Source organism: Pristiophorus japonicus, chromosome 24 (genome assembly GCF_044704955.1).
Source record: "Pristiophorus japonicus isolate sPriJap1 chromosome 24, sPriJap1.hap1, whole genome shotgun sequence".
NCBI lineage: Eukaryota > Metazoa > Chordata > Chondrichthyes > Pristiophoridae > Pristiophorus > Pristiophorus japonicus.
In genome coordinates this window covers 12,327,624-12,346,483 of record NC_092000.1, presented here as the reverse complement: position 1 = coordinate 12,346,483, position 18,860 = coordinate 12,327,624, and the positions used below count along the sequence as shown (strand labels likewise).

Here is an 18,860-nt window from a genome sequence, read left to right as displayed (position 1 = left end):
GGAAATGCGCAGGCAGCCTACAAGATATCCACGCTGTTACACCGGTAGCTTTGGCCTGGATATCCGACTTAAGATATTTGATATTTGATTTCCTTTGCTACTACCATACGAAAGAAGAATAATCTGGAACGTTTAGTGATGTAGTTCCATAAGATAACTTTTTTGAGGGATTTTCCACATTTACAGTCCTTGTCTGGTAATGATTTAAAAGCACCAAGACTAGACTGCCCCAGACATGAGCAGGATTGACTCAGTCTGCTATAAGAGACATTATTAATTTCCCTTGCAGCTGGGTGGGCTGGTACACGAGGATGATGGACATCCCGTTCCGCCAATGGGAGAAAGGAAGGGCGGGCTGTGAGGCTGATTGACGCGCGCGGGAGGATGATTGACAGGGTCAGCCGAGCAATCAGAAGCCAGCGGGTGGGGAGAAGCGAGCCAAGGGGAGCCGGAGGGAGGCGGGAGCTCGGAGGCGAGTGATTGACAGGAGGAGCTGAGCAATCAGAAGGCGGAGAGTGGGGAGATGCGGTCCAATGGGAGCCAGAGGGAGTCGGGAGCTGGCAAGCGCGTGATTGACGGGGGGCAACGGAACAATCAGAAGGCGGCGGGTGGGGAGAAGCCGGGCCAATGGGAGCCGGAGGGAGGCGGGACGGCCCAAGCGGTTGATTGACGGGGGGAACTGAGCAATCGGGAGGTAGTAGGCGGAGCAGCGGGCCAATGGGAGTGGGAGGCGGGAGCGCGGGTGGTGGGGGGCGGGGGGAGCTATAAGAGGGGCGCTGAGCGCCGGCGTGCGGCCAGTGGCGAGCGAGTCGGCGGCGATGGAGGACGTGGGAGCGGAGCTGCCGCCGGCGGCCAAGCGGCTGTGTCTGGGCAATTGCGGCGCGGCGGCCGCGGCGGTGGCGGCGAGAGCGGCCCAGACAAAGCCGGGCCACGGCAGGTTCCACAAGCCCGACACCCTACTGGACATCAGTGCCAAGAAGGTGGCGGAGAAATGGCCGTTCGAGCAGGTGAGAGACGGAGAGGGAAAAAAATAGAAAATTAAAAAATAAATTACCACAGTAAACAATAAAGACCGAGCTGTCACTGCTCCAGCAGCTCCCAAAATCCACAACAATCTCCCAACAAACACTCCCAGCTTTTAACCTCTAATAAATTTTAGTTCCAATCCCAATATTTAAAAAAAAGACATATTTTCCAATGTATACCAGTGCAAATCCTTAACCAATTCTCTCTTTTTAAACCTATTTTATTCAAATTGAAGTCTTATTTGCTGTTAAAATTGTTTACAATCTTCCAATAAACAACCCAGCTTTAACTTTTTTATTAAATATTATAGTTCCCATCCCAATATTCTTTTTAAAAATAGATTTTCCAATGTATACCAGTGCAAATCCTTAACCAGTTCTCTCTTTACACCTATTTTATTCAAATTGAAGTCTTATTTGCTGTTAAAATTGTTGTACAATCTTCTAATAAATATCCCAGCTTTAACTTTTTTTATTAAATATTTTAGTTCCCATCCCAATATATTAAAAAAGGGGGATTTTCCAATGTATACCAGTGCAAATCCTTCTTTAATTGTCTTTTTTTTTAACACACTTGTTCAAGTTGAAGTCTTGTTTGCTGTCAAAATTGTTCCAACAAACACCACAGCTTTAACTTTTTTTAAAAATTAAATATTTTAGTTTGTCATATTTTGCCCCATTTTTCATTCCTCAAGAGATTTTCCAAAACGGAGCAAAGTTTGTCCTATTGCTGCATATTCTAATTGAAGTCTTAGTTACTATTAAAATTGTTCCAACAAAGTCCCCAGCTGTAACTTTTATTAAACTATTTGTTCCAATCATTTTTTTGCCTTTTTCGTTAAAAATAGATTTTTCAATGTATACCAGTGCAAATCTTTCTCCCATCTATCATTTAAAAAAAATATTTATTCAAATTAAAGTCTTATTTGCTATTACAGTTGTTGTACAGTCTTCCAACACAACGTCCAGCTTTAACTTTTATGAAATATATTAGTTTCGGTCCAATTTTTTTTGCCCAAGAGATTTTCCAGTTTATACTATGGTACAGATGTCTGTCCTCAAATTATCTCATTTATTCAAATTAGAGACTTTTACTATAAAAAATTTTTTGTGTAAAGTTATTACTTTTTTTTCTAAACCTGTTGTTTTGTCGAGTTACTCCCCACAAGCAGAAAAGTGAAGAGCCTTTTTTAACTTTAAACAAAAAATGAGGAGGAGGAAGGGAAAAAAGTGATTATAAACAGAGCAGAGGGAAGTCGAAATCCTCCTCTTTGAATTGAAAGCTGGGTTTTTAACTTCTGTCCAGTGGGAGAGTGGAATTTGTTGTGTGGAAAGGTAAAAATCTGAATAGTAACTGGGGAGAGGAAGAAAATTGAAGAATGGGGGAAGAAATTGATTTGTATACATCCTACGTTCCCCCAAATTTACTATCATTTATTGAGTTAAAGGGCTTGTTAAAGACTGTCTTGAAGTACAAGATGGCCTAAAACAGCACAAACTGAATAGTTTGTCCAGTTTTTTAAAATCCAGAATTAGATTTTTTTTCCAAACTTTTTTTGCAAATTCCTCATTTTAGATGTAAAAAAATGTAACTCACAACTGATTCTGGTAGTGGCCGTCATTTCATTTCTGAGTGTAATACCCTTGTGTCTGCAGTTAATTTTAGCATCAATACGAGTGATTGACTGACAGACTTTGGCATTTTCTTCCAGATTACATTCTTGGTTTTGTGGTTCAGCAGATAACACAGTAATAGCTGCTTTTGTGGAGTTATTTTGCAGTAAGTTAGTACGGGATAGTTTTGCTAACTGCTCCTCCTAATTGGCTTATGTGTGTATATGTGTATGTAAGTTGACTTCATTTGCACAATGCTCTTTCCAAACAATGAACAGCATTACCCAAGAGCTCTTTTCTGTACATGGGCATGCCTGTCATGAAACCGAGAGTATTCTAATTAATTGACACATAGACTTGATCTTGTGCTACCAGTCTTGTACAAGGTTGTTTACAAGAATTGAGCATGTAACTAATGAGCCATTCTTGAGAGCATATCCTTTTGTTTGTTTTTTACATAGTTACTTCTGGAAAAATATATCCATTGATTTTCTGTAGTTCGTATTTTGAAGTGTGTGTGTGCTCATAGTTTAGTTTTGGGTTGAAGAAAGATGGGTTTCTGGTATGTGTGTCATAAGCCTCCAGATTTATCTGTGAAAAGCTGTACTGTTTCCACAGGAACCATCCAGGAGGTGTGTGTGTGAGCAAGGGTGGAAGGACTTTAGTGTCTCTCTTCATTGTGTTTCCGTCTGACTTTTTACCCACCCTCCCTTTTTTTTTTCCTCCTGGGGGCTTGTGACCCGGTAGAGAGAGAGAGAGAGCCTGAATGCAAAAGTTGGTTAAGATAGCCACAATTCAGACTCTAGTCTGTCACTTTAATCTCCTCGTCAGAGCCACTCGCAGAAGTTTTTTGAGTCGGTCTGTGCACTAAAATTTTTAATAATTGTGGGAAGAGAGAAAAAAGTCGTGAGACCATGGGAATTATTTTGTTTTACCGAAACAACATAGTTCCGAGTGTTTTTTCATTGTCGGTCTGGGCCCAGAGAATTGGCTAGTTTCAAATGGCTTGTTTGCACAATATGGGTCTTGAATGACCCGGATTCTTGGTTGGGATGTCATGGTACACTTAATGAAACGCTGATTAAACACTCAATTCTGCCAGACCCAATTGTAATCGTAACACCTTTAATCAGTCCAACTGTGGATTATATTGTGTATGCATTGCGATTTTAATCTGACAGCCGACCTTCCGATCCGAGAAGGTTGATCTGTAAAGCTCCTCGTCTGAAATTGATTTGTCTCGTGGGCTTGTAAGTTACTGGCTAGTTCATCTTCTGCTCCGTGTCCCACTTTTTTTTTTCCTGTGTGTTGCTTTTGCTCTCTGGTTTAACATTTGTGAAAAGTTCCACACAGTCAATTCTATAAAGAGTTTGTGTTGCTTGTGAAGCCTGGTTATCTGAGTGGGTGTGGAAATAAAAAATGCCATCAGATGTTCCCCCTCCTCCTCGTTATGAATCCCCTCCCTCCCCGGACGTACTGATCCCACAGCCATGTACTGACGTAATTTTGTCTCAAGGCGATTGAAGCTGTAGCAACTAACAGAAAAGCATAACAAAGCCTTTCCACTTCAAAGCAGAAATTTCCAAGAGAAACAACATGGTTTGTGGTTTCTTGTAGTGTTGCTATCGATATGCTATATGTAGAATAACAGATGTCAAGGAGGGAGGTTAAAAGCTGTGACCATCAAAAAGGGTTCCTATAAATTCATGAGTGACGCGTAAGTGATTGTCTGAACCCACACTGTCTGTTATTTTACATGTTTAGATCACGATGAAAGAGTCGAGAACTAGGGGTCAGTCTCAGGATAAGGGGTCGGCCATTTAGGACTGAGATGAGGAGAAATTTCTTCACTCAGAGGGTGGTGAATCTTTGGAATTCTTTACCCCAGAGAGCTGTGGAGGCTCAGTCATTGAGTATATTCAAGGCAGAGATCGATATTAAGGGAATCAAGGGATATGGGGGTAGTGCAGGAAAGTGGAGTTGAGGTAGAAGATCAGCCACGATCATAATGAATGGCGGAACAGACTCGAGGGGCCGAATGGCTGACTCCTGCTCCTATTTCTTATGTTATTTGTCGCTTGGATTTTAGTGTAGTGGAAGTGATGTAAACTTTTTAAGACCAGCGGCGATATACAATTGTTTTATTCTTTTGGATCTTGCTAAGGTGTAAGGGTACATATGGGGGCGGGAAACAAATCAAAAACAATGTTCATTTGAACTGTGGGAAAAAAGCAACACAATTCGATTTCGCCCTTGCCACTGGGGAGAATGCTGGCAGCTATCACTGATTGCCATCAGAGTGGGGAAACAATTTCAGTTAACAAATTGAGAATATTGCGTGAGTGCATCGGTTTAAGTTTCTTTAGTGTATTATGAAATCACAGAAATTTAGGGCGCAGAAGGAGGCCATTGGGCATCGTGTCTGTGCCGGCCGATAAAGAGCTACCCAGCCTAATCCCACTTTCCGGCTCTCGGTCCGTAGCCCTGCAGGATACGGCACTTCAAGTGCACATCCAAGTACTTTTTAAATGTGGTGAGGATTTCTGCCTCAGGCAGTGAGTTCCAGACCCCACCACCCTCTGGGTGAAAGAAATTCTCCTCAACTCTCCTCTAATTCTCCTACCAATTACTTTCAGTCTATGGCCCATGGTTATTGACCCCTCTGCTAAGGGAAACCCGGTCATTCGTTATCCACTCTATTTTGGCCCCATATAATTGTATACACCTCAATCAAGTCTCTCCCCTCGGCCACCTCGGTTACAAGGATAACAACCCCAGCCTATCCAATCTTTCCTCAGAAAATTCTCCAGTCCTGGCAACATCCTTGTAAATCCTCTGCTGTACCCTCTCGTGCAATCACATCTTTCCTGTAATGTGGTGGCCAGAACTGAACGCAATGTTCTATTGGCATCACTCCACTGCACAAGTCTGTTGCTGATGTTGTACGACTGCCCAATGTACTTGTATCAAATTCCTGAACTGAGGCCTTAATTTGTTTAGAATAAATGGGCTAACACTTGTGTTGAAGTGGTGGGGAGAGCAGCTTCAATGAGTGCGGTGAGCGTTTGTAGGTTAACATGCCCACTGATTTACAGGTGCTAATGTTTGTCTAGTTTTCCCGAAGCCTAATTTGATTACTGTAGAAATTCAGTTCTTCCACTATCTTGCGCTCTTGGCAGAGAGATAGTAACCTAGTCAGCAGGTGACGGACTGGCTCCAGAGGGCATGTTGTTGAAGAAATCTGTTGTTTAAATATCTGCGGTAGTGTTTTATGCAGTCGAGGCTGTGCTAAAAGCTTGGGGATGAACTGCCAACAAGTAATGAAGGGAGAAAGCTCTGCCACTCCTTCTGATGGTTTGGGTGGTGTCCATGATGGGATGAATTATACATCATCTGCAGAAAGGGGCCAAATGGCCTTTCTTGTCGCATGTTTTCTAAATTACTTTGAATTAGTCAGTCTGTCCTGAGCAAGTTAGGACGGTGATTTATACGAGCAAACTGTACAAAACTAATTACTGTGTTTGGGGGGAGTTGGATTGGATTGTGGAGGGGCTGGGGGGAGGAAAGAGCAGCTGATATTCAGACTCTAGTTGCTATCTTTTTTTTAAAAAAAGTGTGCTACTAGCCACATCATACATTGCTGCTGGCACAGCCTGTGCAAGATTAATAATCCTCATCAGAGGCAATCTATCATGACCTTATAATAAACCTTTTGTGGGATTTGCTGTCCTGTATATTGTGACTTTCACCGATTTTCGTTGAAAGTTGGAAAATGAAAATTGCTTAATTCAACTTTAGAGACGCATACATTCAGCTGATTACTTCTGAAGGCCAGGCAGCATTTTGTTCCCACGCTATTGTCTTCAGTTCTCCCTCTTGAAGCCTTTACTATGCTATTCTCCACTGACGTGATACCGTCGTGTTCAATCTTTTATTTTGTCTACCTTTTTATTTGTAGGTAGAGGAGAGATTTTCTCGCATTCCAGAGCCGGTTCAGAGGAGGATTATTTTCTGGTCCTTCCCCAGAAACGAGCGGGAGATCTGCATGTACTCGTCACTCAGCTATCAGTGTCAGGAAGGGGAGAAGGACGGCGAGGTTCCCTTCAACAAAGGGCTAAGATTGTTGGAAACCGGAGCCATAGATCGGGTACTACAAGTAGGTGAGTACCTTGTGAAGTAATCTATAGGCGGCAGTTGCTGAATGTGGATAATCTGGGGCACCTTAATACTCTGGATAATCTGGGGCACCTTAATACTCTGGATAATCTGGGGCACCTTAATACTCTGGATAATCTGGGGCACCTTAATACTCTGGATAATCTGAGGCGCATGAATATAGTTTCGATCAGCAGTGTACATGGTATGCCACCATGTCATTTCTGATGACGTGTCCCTGTTTGGTGAAGACCTCATCACAGCGCGATGGTCAGTCACTCAATCTTGCTTGCGCACCAGAAATACAGCAAGATAGAGATGCCCTCCAGGATGTTTGGAGAAAGCATTATTTCCTCATGCAATCTGCTTGTGGGAGGAATGATTTAAGTTCACGGAAGTCCCTATCAGTAAAAGGCACTTGATGGTATGCAACAAAGTAGGTGGGGAAGAAATCTTTGCTTGAAATCACTGTACCTATTGAAACTTTTTGTACAGTTTTGGGTCGTGTCTAATGTTTTTGAACTTGAGAGGGTATCATTTGTAAGGAGCAGTTAACCAGATTTAGACTACTAACTTGGCAAGTAGTGAGTAACCGTTAGCAGCATCTCTTATGCAATGAGCTTCCTCTTACGATACTAGTGTGGTCCCAAGACGGTGGAAATGCTGCATTTTCCCACAATGGTGAAGTCAAAATAAGCTATTAATTTCAGATGGCTTAGGGCATAACCTTCAATTTTAAAAATGTGATGTTTACGGAGTTAAACGAAACACATGGTACTGAAAGAATAGAATCATAGAAATTTATAGCACTAAAGGAGGCCATTCAGTCCTTCGTGTCTGTGCCGGCCGACAAAGAGCAATCCAGCCTAATCCCACTTTCCAGCTCTGTCCGTAGCCCTGTCGGTTATGGCACTTCAAGTGCACATCCAAGTACTTTTTAAATGTGGTGAGGATTTCTGCCTCTACCACCTTTTCAGGCAGTGAGTTCCAGACCCCCACCATTCTCTGAGTGAAAAAGTTTTCTGCAACATCCCCCAATCCTTCTATTAATTACTTTCAATCTATGTCCCCTGGTTGTTGACCCCTCTGCTAAGGGAAATAGGTCCTTCCGATCCGCTCTATCTTGGCTCCTCGTAATTTTATATACCTCAATCAAATCTCCCCCGCCTCCCTCCTCAGCCTTGGAATACATAGATTTTTAAGGTTCCAGGTTGGATTCTCCTTTTCTCCACCGCCGCCCCCCGCCTTCTTTTCTAGTTCATTAGCTGGAGTGTCAGTAGGGACTACAACTTGCCTCTTCAGTCTCGGCCATGGCTCAGTGAGTAGCACACTCGCCTCTGAGTCAGAAGGTTGTGGATTCAATTCCCACTCCAGGGACCTGAGCACACTAATCTAGGCAGACACTTCCAGTGCAGTGCTGAGGGAGTGCTGCACTGTCAGAGGTGCCGTCTTTTGGATGAGTCGCTGGTAAACTGAGGTCCCCATCTGCTTTCTCAGGTGGACGTAAAAGATCCCATGGCACTATTTCAAAGAGCAGGGAAGTTATTCTAGGTATCCTGGCTAATGTTTATCCTTCAACTAGCAACTTTAAAAAAAAATCCAGTCATATCCATCATCGGCGGTCCCTCGAACGAGGATGACTTGCTTCCACATGAGTTCACAGATGTTTCAATGAAGGACCCGATGTTCCAGTCCTGAACTCCAATTGAAGGTGGAAGATGCCGGTGCGTGGATTTTTTTTATCGTGTGGTGACCATTGCACATCAGCCACCACACGGGCTTGACAGAGCTCAGCCTTTATCCAGTGGCAACGGTTGAACCAGTCATATCACATTGCTGTTTGTGGGAGCTTGCTGTGCACAAGTTGGCTGTCTTATTTCCTACATTACAACAGTGACTACACTTCAAAAAGTACATCATCGGTTGAAAAGGGCTGTGGGATGTCTGGTGGTCGAGAACGGCGCTATTGAAAAGAATGTCTGTCTTGTTTTCTATCCCTTGTTGGGGCAGTGGGGGGGGGGGGGGGGGGCGAGGAGAAAGGAGGAGGAGGAGGAGTATGGGAAATCAGCCGGGTTTCCGCACCTGATTGCTGCCGTGATCCTGGGACGTGCAGGGGTGTGGATAGGATGTTGAGCCTGGTTACGATTGCCTCCCAAGGTCAAATAGTCTGAACGCATTCCCCCTTGGCACTCAATTAAGATGTGCCAATGCCTCTGGATCCATATCCTGGCTGAATTGGTGCCTTAAAGTGAGGAGGGGAGGAATTCATCAAAGATTGTATATGTTCCACCAAATCCCCTGCCAAGTTATTCTGTCCTTCTCTTGAGTATTATAATATCTGAGCTAGGAATATGTGAGACTTTTTATTGAGCGTTAGTTCCTCGTCTGACGTGTATGAAAAAAAATCACACTTTTTTTTATAGTGCTTGCATAACAGACGAACCTTTTGCACAGTTCTGAAAGCTGATTAGACGATGAGTCAGTAATCCAGTTTCCCTTTGTGTGGTAACACTGCACCAATGACTTCTGTCTCTGTTGCGTTGTTGGCCTCTAGGCTTCCCTACACTGATTTGTTTGGGGTGTGTAATTATGTATAATTCATATCAGAGGTCCCTGAGAAACCACTGGCAGGTGTCTGCTTTTCGATTTGTTTAACAAGCTCATTTTTTTGCACTTGCAAGGTCATTCTCCCAAGTCGATCCAGCGACGTACAAGAAAAAAAAAATAATTTCGGCAAAAATGCACAAATGTTGCGTTTGCAGTAAAGGGTGGAATGTACCCAAGGGCTTCCAATAACGACTTAAATCATAAAATGTAGAATTTGAGCAGTTTGTCAAGCCTGCTGAGCACCAGTGACTTGTTACAACCTTGGCGTGCAAGTCAGCTGTTTTGTGAATTAATTTTGCTGTGTTTGTGCAGTTCGCCTTTGACTTTCCCATTTGCCAGCAGCCCATTTAAGATGCGCCGAGATTCCCTTAAATGGATGATGCTGTATCGACCGCTCATACTTTGCTCCTTTCTTGCCAGTGTCTCTTGCCTTGTTAACCCTTTCTCTGAACAAGTCTATTGTGCAATTCAGCTCCATTTTGGTTCCTTGGCCAAACCGTCAAAGATAAGAAATAGGAGCAGGAGTAGGCCCCTCGAGCCTGCTCAGCCATTCAATAAGATCATGGCTGATCTGATCCTGGGCTCAACTCACTTCTCTGCTCGCTCCCCATAACCCTTGACTCCCATATCGTTCAAAAATCTGTCCATCTCCGCCTTAAATATATTCCATGGCCCAGCCTCCAGCTCTCTGGGGCATTCACGACCCTCAGAGAAGAAATTCCTCCTCATCTAAGTTTTAAATGTGCGAGATTGGCTGGTTGGTTCTCAAATAGTGACTACCTCGAGCTGGGCACAGGCGGAGCTGCGTCTGATTATTCATTTTCTGTCAGTTACTCTATGGCTGGGCTGCTTGGGTCTACAGAGGAAAATAAACTAGAAATGCTGGAAACTGGATATAGAACCAGAAAAGGTTGGAAATGCTCTGCTGGCTGGTCAGCATCTGAAAAGGGAAGAGACCAGTTTGCATTTCAGATTTAGGTCCTTTGAATCCTTCCATACCTGCAGTCATTTTTGGCATTTTCTGAACGCCATGCTGATTAGAAAGACTGGCATTTAGATAGTGCCTTTCATGACCACCGGATGTCTCGAAGCCCTCTACAGCCAATGAAGTAGTTTTGGAGTGTAGTCATAAGAACATAAGACATAGGAGCAGGAGTAGGCCACAGGGCCCCTCGAGCCTGCTCCGCCATTTAATAAGATCATGGCTGATCTGATCATGGACTCAGCTTCACTTCCCCACCCGCTTCCCATAACCCCTTATCCCCTTATCGTTTAAGAACCTGTCTATTTCTATCTTAAATTTATTCAATGTCCCAGCTTCCACAGCTCTCTTGAGGCAGCAAATTCCACAGATTAACAACCTTCAGAAGAAATTTCTCCTCATCTGTTTTAAATGGGGATCCCCTTATTCTAAGATCATGCCCTCTAGTTCTAGTCTCCCCCATCAGTGGAAACATCCTCTCTACATTCACCTTGTCAAGCCCCCTCGTAATCTTATGTTTCAATAAGATCACCTCTCATTCTTCTGAATTCCAGTGAGTAGAGGCCCAACCTACTCAACCTTTCCTCATAAGTCAACCCCCTCATCCCTGGAATCAACCTTGTGAACCTTCTCTGAACTGCCTCCAAAGCAAGTATATCTTTTTGTAAATATGGAAACCAAAACTGCACGCAGTATTCCAGGTGTGGCTTCACCAATATCTTTTTATATAGCTGTAGCAAGACTGCCCTGCTTTTATACTCCATCCCCTTTGCAATAAAGGCCAAGTTACCATTGGCCTTCCTGATCACTTGCTGTACCTGCATACTATCCTTTTGTGTTTTATGCACAAGTTACAAGTCACTGTTGTAATGTAGAAAACGCGGCAGCCAACTTGCGCACAGCAAGCCCCCACAAGCAGCAATGTGGTAATGATCAGATGATCTGTTTTTGTTATGTTGATTTGAGGGATAAATATCGGCCAGGACACCGGGGATAACTCCCCTGCTCTTCTTCGAAATAGTGCCCTGGGATCTTTAACGTCCACCTGAGAGAGCAGACGGTTTAACATCTTATCTGAAAGATGGCACCTCTGACAGCCTCAGCACTGCACTGGGAGTGTCAGCCTAGATTTCTGTGTTCAAGTTCCTAGAGTGGGACTTGAACCCACAACCTTTTGACTTGGTGAGAGTGCTACCCACTGAACCACAGCAAACACAGCTCCACTTGTTCCCTTCAGTAGCGAGAAAATGAACATTGCAGCCCGTTGGACTGGGCTGAGCTTTCGCATTCGTTCCCTCGAACCCAATCTGTGGTTTTTGTGTCGCTTCCGACTCCCAAGCCTTGGCAGTCCGGCGTTTGAAAACCAGGCCTACTCCATCCATTCACGTGCTTGCTGGTTTGACCCGTTTGAATGCTGTGGGACTGGAGGCTTTTAAAGGGCTGTTTATGACCGCAGTTGCCTCACTGGTGGATAAATCCTGGATCAGAACATCAAGATTGGTTGGTATCAGAAAATCCAAATTAACGGGTGCATGGATTTAAACACAGATGTGAAGACAAAGGCTTGGATGCCGCCTTGGAACAGGCTCCATTGCAGTGAATGAAGAGGATTTTAGTTTTCTTGTATAACAACCTGTTAATTACTGTAACATTTGATACTGAATGATTTAAAACCCAGCATTGCCAATTGTGGGCACGTTTAATGAATGTATTTTGGGTGTTATCCTGGAATTAATACAAGGTAACCGATACTTGTCAGTATTGTCGTAACTCGATGAGAGGGAGAAAGCTTGTGAATGTTGTCTGATTGTCCCATAATCATTGAATTTTTCAGCACAGAAGGAGGCCATCATGATTCTGCTGGCTCTGTTATCCACAACATCCCATTCCCCATCACCTACCTCTAGGCTGACACTCCCAGTGCCGTACTGAGGGAGTGCTTCACTGTCTTTTGGATGCGACGTTAAACCCTGTCTGCCCTCTCGGGTGGATGTGAAAGATCCCGAGGCACTATTTCGAAGAAGAACAGAACAGTTATCCCTGGTGTCCTGACCAATATCGATCCCTCAATCAACATAGCAAAAAACAGATTATCTGGTCATTTTATCCCATTGCTGTTTGTGGGAACATGCTAGGGTCAAATTGGATGCTGCACTTCCTACATTACAACAATGGCTACACTTCAAAAGTCATCATCATCATAGGCAGACCCTCTGAATCGAGCAAGACTTGCTTCCACTCCTAAAATGAGTCCTTAGGTGGCTGAACAGTTCAATACGAGCGAGTGGGACAGATAGTTGTTGAGGGAAGGGGTGGGTGGCCGCACACTTTCCTTTGCCTGCGCTTGATTTCTGCATGCACTCGGCGATGAGACTAGAGGTGCTCATTGCTTTCCCGAATGCATTTCCTCCACCCAGGGCGGACTGGTCTTTGGCCAGGGACTCCCAGGTGTCGGTGGGGATGTTGGCCTTTATCAGGGAGGCTTTGAGGGTGTCCTTGTAACGTTTCCTCTGTCCACCTTTGGCTTGTTTGCCATGAAGGAGTTCCGAATAGAGCACATGCTTTGGGAGCCTCTGTCCACATGCCAGACACATGTGGCCTGCCCAAAAATACTTCATGGCTGTAAAGTGCTTTGGGATATCCTGAGGTCGTGAAAGGCGCTATAGAAATGCAAGTTCTTTTTCTCTGACTTTGATCTACTGGCAGTGAGTAAGTGTGTGCCAAAGATGTCCAGGTTGACCGACCTGTCAGAGTGCCTGTACAGGCCAATTTGTTCTCGTGGCATTGAAAACCGCACCTATTTTCTATGTTTCTATGTAATATACATGGGGTACGTGGGAGCTCCTGGGAAAGGAATGGATGGAGGAGATTTCAACAGAGCGGAAGAGCACGTGTAGGATGATGTACTGGTACGTTGCGTGGGAGAGAAGGGAATGTCTAGATACTGAAGTAAAAGATGAAAAGGAACCATGTATTTTGAAGCTTTCTTCAGTTTTGTCCCAGGGAAGCACAATACTGTATGTGAAAGCAAAAAACAGCTGGAAATCTGAAAAATAAACTAATCATGCTGGAAACACTGGTTGGATCTCTCTGGAGAGAGAGAAAGAGTTAACGTTTCAGGTCAATGATCTTTCATCAGAATACTCTTCAGTATTATAATGCAAACGTTTCCCTGCTTGGGATTAACTGGGTATCAGTGCTGATTAATTATATTAAAGATTTTGAGGTTTTTCCTATGATAACTTTTCCAAAAACATTTGGTGTGGAGGTGCTATATCTCGTATTTTATTTGATTAATTATGTGTATCATAGTTTCAGTAAAATAGCTTCTTAGCACCTTTTTGAGGCAGGATAAATGCCAGACAATTGCTTTAATGGTAGTCTTCTGTCTAGTGGAGAAGATCTACCTTGCATAATACTGCATTGGCAGGCTATTTTAATGCAAGCGTGGGTGAAAGACAGGCCAGTTTGAAGGGATTGGTGTGTGAATTGTGTACTAACAAACAGACATTAGCGGAGAACAGTTCTGATGCACCTTCAGCACGTGGTAATACTGCAGTCGTTTTCAGTTCAGCCAGTGGGCAAAACCAGAGGAAACTCTGCTTAACCTCTCCTGCAGGTGTGGAATCGAGCCTGGACATGGTTTCACAGGTGCTGGCTGCCCTTCAGCGTTTTGTCTGATTGATTGCTCTTGTGTGAGGCTGGAAAGTGGGTGTTGGTACATTTTATTCGAGTCTGGAAGTCCGAGCTGAGTCTGGTCCTGTCCTCTGTGCACGCATGCACATGTTTCAACAGGTCACTGGACAGAAAGCAAGTGATCAGGAAGGCCAATGGAATCTTGGCCTTTATTGCAAAGGAGATGAAGTATAAAAGCAGGGAAGTCTTTCTACAATTACACAGGGTATTGGTGAGGCCACACCTGGAATGCTGCGTGCAGTTTTGGTTTCCATATTTACGAAAGGATATACTTGCTTTGGAGGCAGTTCAGAGAAAGTTCACTCGGTTGATTCCGGACATGAGGGGGTTGAATTATGAGGAAAGGTTGAGTAGGTTGGGCCTCTACTCATTGGAATTCAGAAGAATGAGAGGTGATCTTATCGAAACGTATAAGATTACGAGGGGACTTGACAAGTTGGATGCAGAGAGGATGATTCCACTGATGGGGGAGACTAGAACTAGAGGGCACGATCTTAGAATAAGGGGCCGCCCATTTAAAACTGAGACGAGAGGAATTTCTTCGCTGAGGGTTGTAAATCTGTGGAATTCGCTGCCTCAAAGAGCTGTGGAAGCCGGGACATTATCTATCTCGGTCTTAAATTTATTCAGTTTCTTAACCGGTTAGGGGTTCTGGGAAGCGGGTAGAGAAATAGACCCGAGTCCATGATCGGATCAGTCATGATCGTATTAAATGGTGGAGCAGGCTCGAGGGGCTGTGTGGCCTACTCCTGCTATTTCTTATGTTCTTGTGTTTAACCAAGAGCTTGGCTGATGTTGACCCCCACCCCACATCTCTCTCAATTCCCTGGGCTCTGGCATGAATTGCAGCATCTGTAGCACTAGCCTCGCAGTGACTATTTACCTTAAAAAGAAAGACTTGAATTTATATAGCGTCTTTCATGGTCACCAGACGTCTCGAAGCGCTTTACCGCCAATGAAGTACTTTTGGAGTGTAGTTACTGTTGTAATAGTCGGAACGGGGATTCTTGCTGGTCTGTGGCCGGAGGTGTTTCTACATTGCCAATTTCTCCCTGTTCCTGTCTTGAGTGACCTCTGCGCTGCACTTTGTCTCTTAGTGTTCAGTTAGGTGCCAGTCACGGGCCCCTGCAGTGGCATTCAGAGGCTCAGTTTGCTGGAGTGTCTCTGTGGGAACTTGTGTACACAGACCAGCTTGGGCTCTCCATTCTGGAGAGGCTGTAAAACCATAGTATGCACCAGCATGATGTCGGGAGTGGGGAGAGATGGGTGATCCTGGAACTGCCACGACTGGCATAGTGGAAGCCAGAAAGTTTTAGCAGTCAACGGGGGAAAAACCTTTCCCTGAGTCACAAAGGATAGTTTCAAATCAATGAGCAGTGAGGTTAGGAGACATTTAGTTCAGCAGAGTTATTCGAACACAGACTGCGTTGTCAGAGTGGTTGAAGCAGAGGCCATTGCATCTTTTTTTAAGGGAAAAGTGAATAAATATTTGAAGCAGAGGAGAATGTCGGGCTATGGGAACGAGAGCTCAGTATTGGGATTTGTTTGGGATTGCTCCAGTGAAGAACTGGAACAGACGACCTTTGTGGTTCGTCTCTTGACAGCGTTTGGTCGACCTATATTTCTATGGTTCTGTGATGTGTGTTTGCATGAAAATCTTGGCATTTATACTGTGAAGTGCACATATTGTCTTGCTGTTTCTGATTGCTGGAGTCCAGTGTACTTAAATTGATCCTGGCAGCACAATTGTAGCCCATGCAAAATTGGATCATCAAGTCTACTGTCTGTATAAAGGAGCCAGATTTCACTCTGCCAGCTGGATATCGCACCGTGCATGCTAGCTAACGGGAGCTGGTCTTCCAGAATTTGAATTAAAACGAGACCAGCATAAAAGCCTTCTGCTCACTGGGCGGTCCCTTTGCCAAGAACCATCAGGAAAAACTTAGTGTTTATTATCCAGTGAGTTAAAATAATCTTCTTCAATTCTTCCAACACAAACCAGACATCTTGTATGGTTTAGGAACAGGAGTAGAGGATTCGGCTTGCTCCACCATTCAATTAGATCATGGCTGATCTGTACTTGAGCTCTATTTCCCTGCTGTTGCTCCACATCCCTTGATACCCTTGCCCAACAAAAATATGTTTTCTGTCTTGAAAGTTTCATTTGACCCACATCCTTTTAGGGGAGCGAGTTCCACATTTCCATCATCCTTTTGCGATTTCATTCCTAAATGGCCTAGTTCTCATTTTAAAATGATGCTTGTTCTGAATTGCTCCATCCGAAGACATGGTTTTTCTGTATCTACCCGATTGATCCCGTAGATCACCCCTCAACCTTCTAAACTTGAGGGAATACAAGTCAAGTTTATGCAACCCTTGCTCAAGCCCGGTTATTATTCTGGTGAATCTATCTTGTACCCCCACCAAGGCCAAGGTATCTTATGTGCACCAAAACACCGTACTCCAGATGGGGTCTGAACAAAACTCCGTACAATGATATCCTCCCTCTTCGTATTCCAGCCTGCCTTTTGTGGGGTAGAATTGCAGAAGTTCTAGTTCTTTTGTAGATACATTTTCCGTCTATGTAAGCTTAAGAGCTTGCAATTAAATAGCACATCCTCAGGATATGCCAAAGTGTTTCACAGCCAATGAATTACTTGAATTGTACATTCTCTTATGTAGGCAAATGTAACAGCTAATTTATGTAGTATTTACCGCACAGAAAACGGCCATTTAGCCCAACCGGTCCGTGCCAGTGTTTATGCTCCACAGGAGCCTCCTCCCACCCCTCTTCATCTCACCCCATCAACATATCCTCCTATTCCTTGCTCCCTCATATTTATCCAGCTTCCCCTTAAACGCATCGATATTATTTGCCTCAACTACTCCCTGTGGCAGTGAGTTCCACATTCTCGCCACTCTCTGGGTAAAGAGGTTTCTTCTGCATCCCCTATTGGATTTATTTGACTATCTTGTATAGCCTCTAGTTCTGGTCTCCCCACAAGTGGAATCATCTTCACTACATCAAACCTCTTCATAATCTTACAGACCTCTATTGGGTCTATAGAAAAGAGCCCCAAACTGGTTCTATATTTCCTGATGGGTATGACCGCTCAGTTCTGGTATCATCCTTGAAAATCCTTTTTTTGCACCTGCTCCCGTGTCTCTCTATCCTTTTTTATAATATGGAGACCAGAACTGTGCAGTGTGAGGTTTTAAACAAGTTTAACATAACTTCTCTGCATTTCAATTCTATCCCTCTAGAAATTGAGCTCGGGGTTTGGTTTAATTTTTTATAACTTTTTTTTTAATGACCTTGTTCACCAGTGTCACTATTTGCCTGTCTATGCTCAACCAGTCCTTCAGAGTACCTGGCACTTAATTGGTCTGATACCTGAGAGTAGCAGGAATATCTGGTTCATGTTTGAAATGTGACGACTGTTGGATCCGTCTGCAATTAGCACTTTAGATGCTTTTTAAAAAAACATTTGAAAAATGTTTCATCATTCCTCTTTTATTACACATTGCACATTTTTTGAGCAGGTTTAGCTGTCTGGCAGTTGCCTTTTTAGCTGGGGTTTATTGCCTCCAATTTCAATTAGAATCGTTCATTGAGTAAAACAATTTGTGCTTTTTTATATATAGTACCTTTTTTTTAATGTAGAAAGACGACCCAATGCTCCCTCCAATATATTTGGTGCTACGTGGCCCCTTTGAACAGCCGGCTGCATGGGATCCCTGGAGCGCTGTGCAGCCAAGTGGCTCAAAGTGAACGTTGGTCCCAACGCACTTTAACGTCGCCATCCCAAGCCAAAGATGATGATGTGAGCGGTGGCCGAAAGCTTGGTCAAAGAGGTAGATTTTAAGGAGGGTCTTGAAGATGAGGCAAGCGGAGAGGTTTAGCGAGGGTATTCGAGTGTAGAGCATACACGACTCGAGGCACGGGTCGTCGGTCAGTTTGGGGGGGGTGGGGGTGTAGTGTATCCTGAAGAGGCCCAAAGTCAGGAAAGCCAAGTTCTGGGAAGGAGGGAGTTGCAGAGCTGGAGGAGGTTGAGATAGAAAGGTTTGTTCAGGAAACAGCGCAATTACTCATGGCTCCCGCAGTTCCTGTTTGCTAAAAATGGAATGTTCAATTGGCACAGGAAAAGCGCAATCACACGAGTAAATGTTTTATTTTTATACATTTAAAGAAACCATGGGTGGGAAATGGGACATTTCCAAGATGCTAAATTCTGCATTTCACTGGTTTAAATGGTTTTAATTGCTTTCATTCTTAAGGCCACTGTGTATTGGCTAAATAACGTGCTTTGTCCCAGGACTGCGAACGGCTTTATTTTTCTCTTGCAAAAGGTTTTGTCTGTCTTCCACTCCAACTTCAAAGCTATTTCCCCCCCCCCCCCCCCCCCCACACCACCATTTTTCTAAAGAGCTAAAGGAAGTGACCATTGGGCTTGGGGACAGCACAGTTGGGCATGTGTAACACAGCCTTGAACCAAAGCTGTGTTTGAACGGACGTTTTAGCTTTTGTTACAAGTGTCTTGCAGTAATCCCTGGCTGTGATTGATCACTTCACTCTTCGAGACTGATAATTTCACATGTCTTTAGATCAAAAAGCAGTGGTTCGCACATGTGAAGTTAAGACAATGGCCTCCTGTGAGATTCGGCCAAAGGATGTGTTTGGGCTCCAGCAGGAGTTGGCATTCCTAGAGGGAGGGGAGTCAGAATCTAGAATCAATAAAAGTGAAGCCCAGGTGTGCTTTACTCCCAAGTTACAAACTATC

The 18,860-nt window shown here is 44.0% G+C and overlaps 1 protein-coding gene across 3 annotated transcripts in view; it reads left to right on the top strand.

Annotated features, from left to right (window-relative positions):
• Positions 1 to 810: 810 nt before the first annotated feature.
• Positions 811 to 18,860, top strand: part of LOC139237934 (zinc finger SWIM domain-containing protein 5-like) — a 122,183-nt gene continuing 104,133 nt past the window's right edge. For 2 of the 3 annotated variants that reach the window (XM_070867254.1, XM_070867253.1), the window contains exons 1-2: positions 811 to 1,007; positions 6,598 to 6,799. In XM_070867254.1, the coding sequence (XP_070723355.1) occupies positions 819 to 1,007; positions 6,598 to 6,799 (391 nt within the window). In that variant the 5' untranslated portion in view covers positions 811 to 818. The remainder of the gene's footprint in view (positions 1,008 to 6,597; positions 6,800 to 18,860) is intronic. The other variant, XM_070867255.1, reaches the window with a different exon arrangement.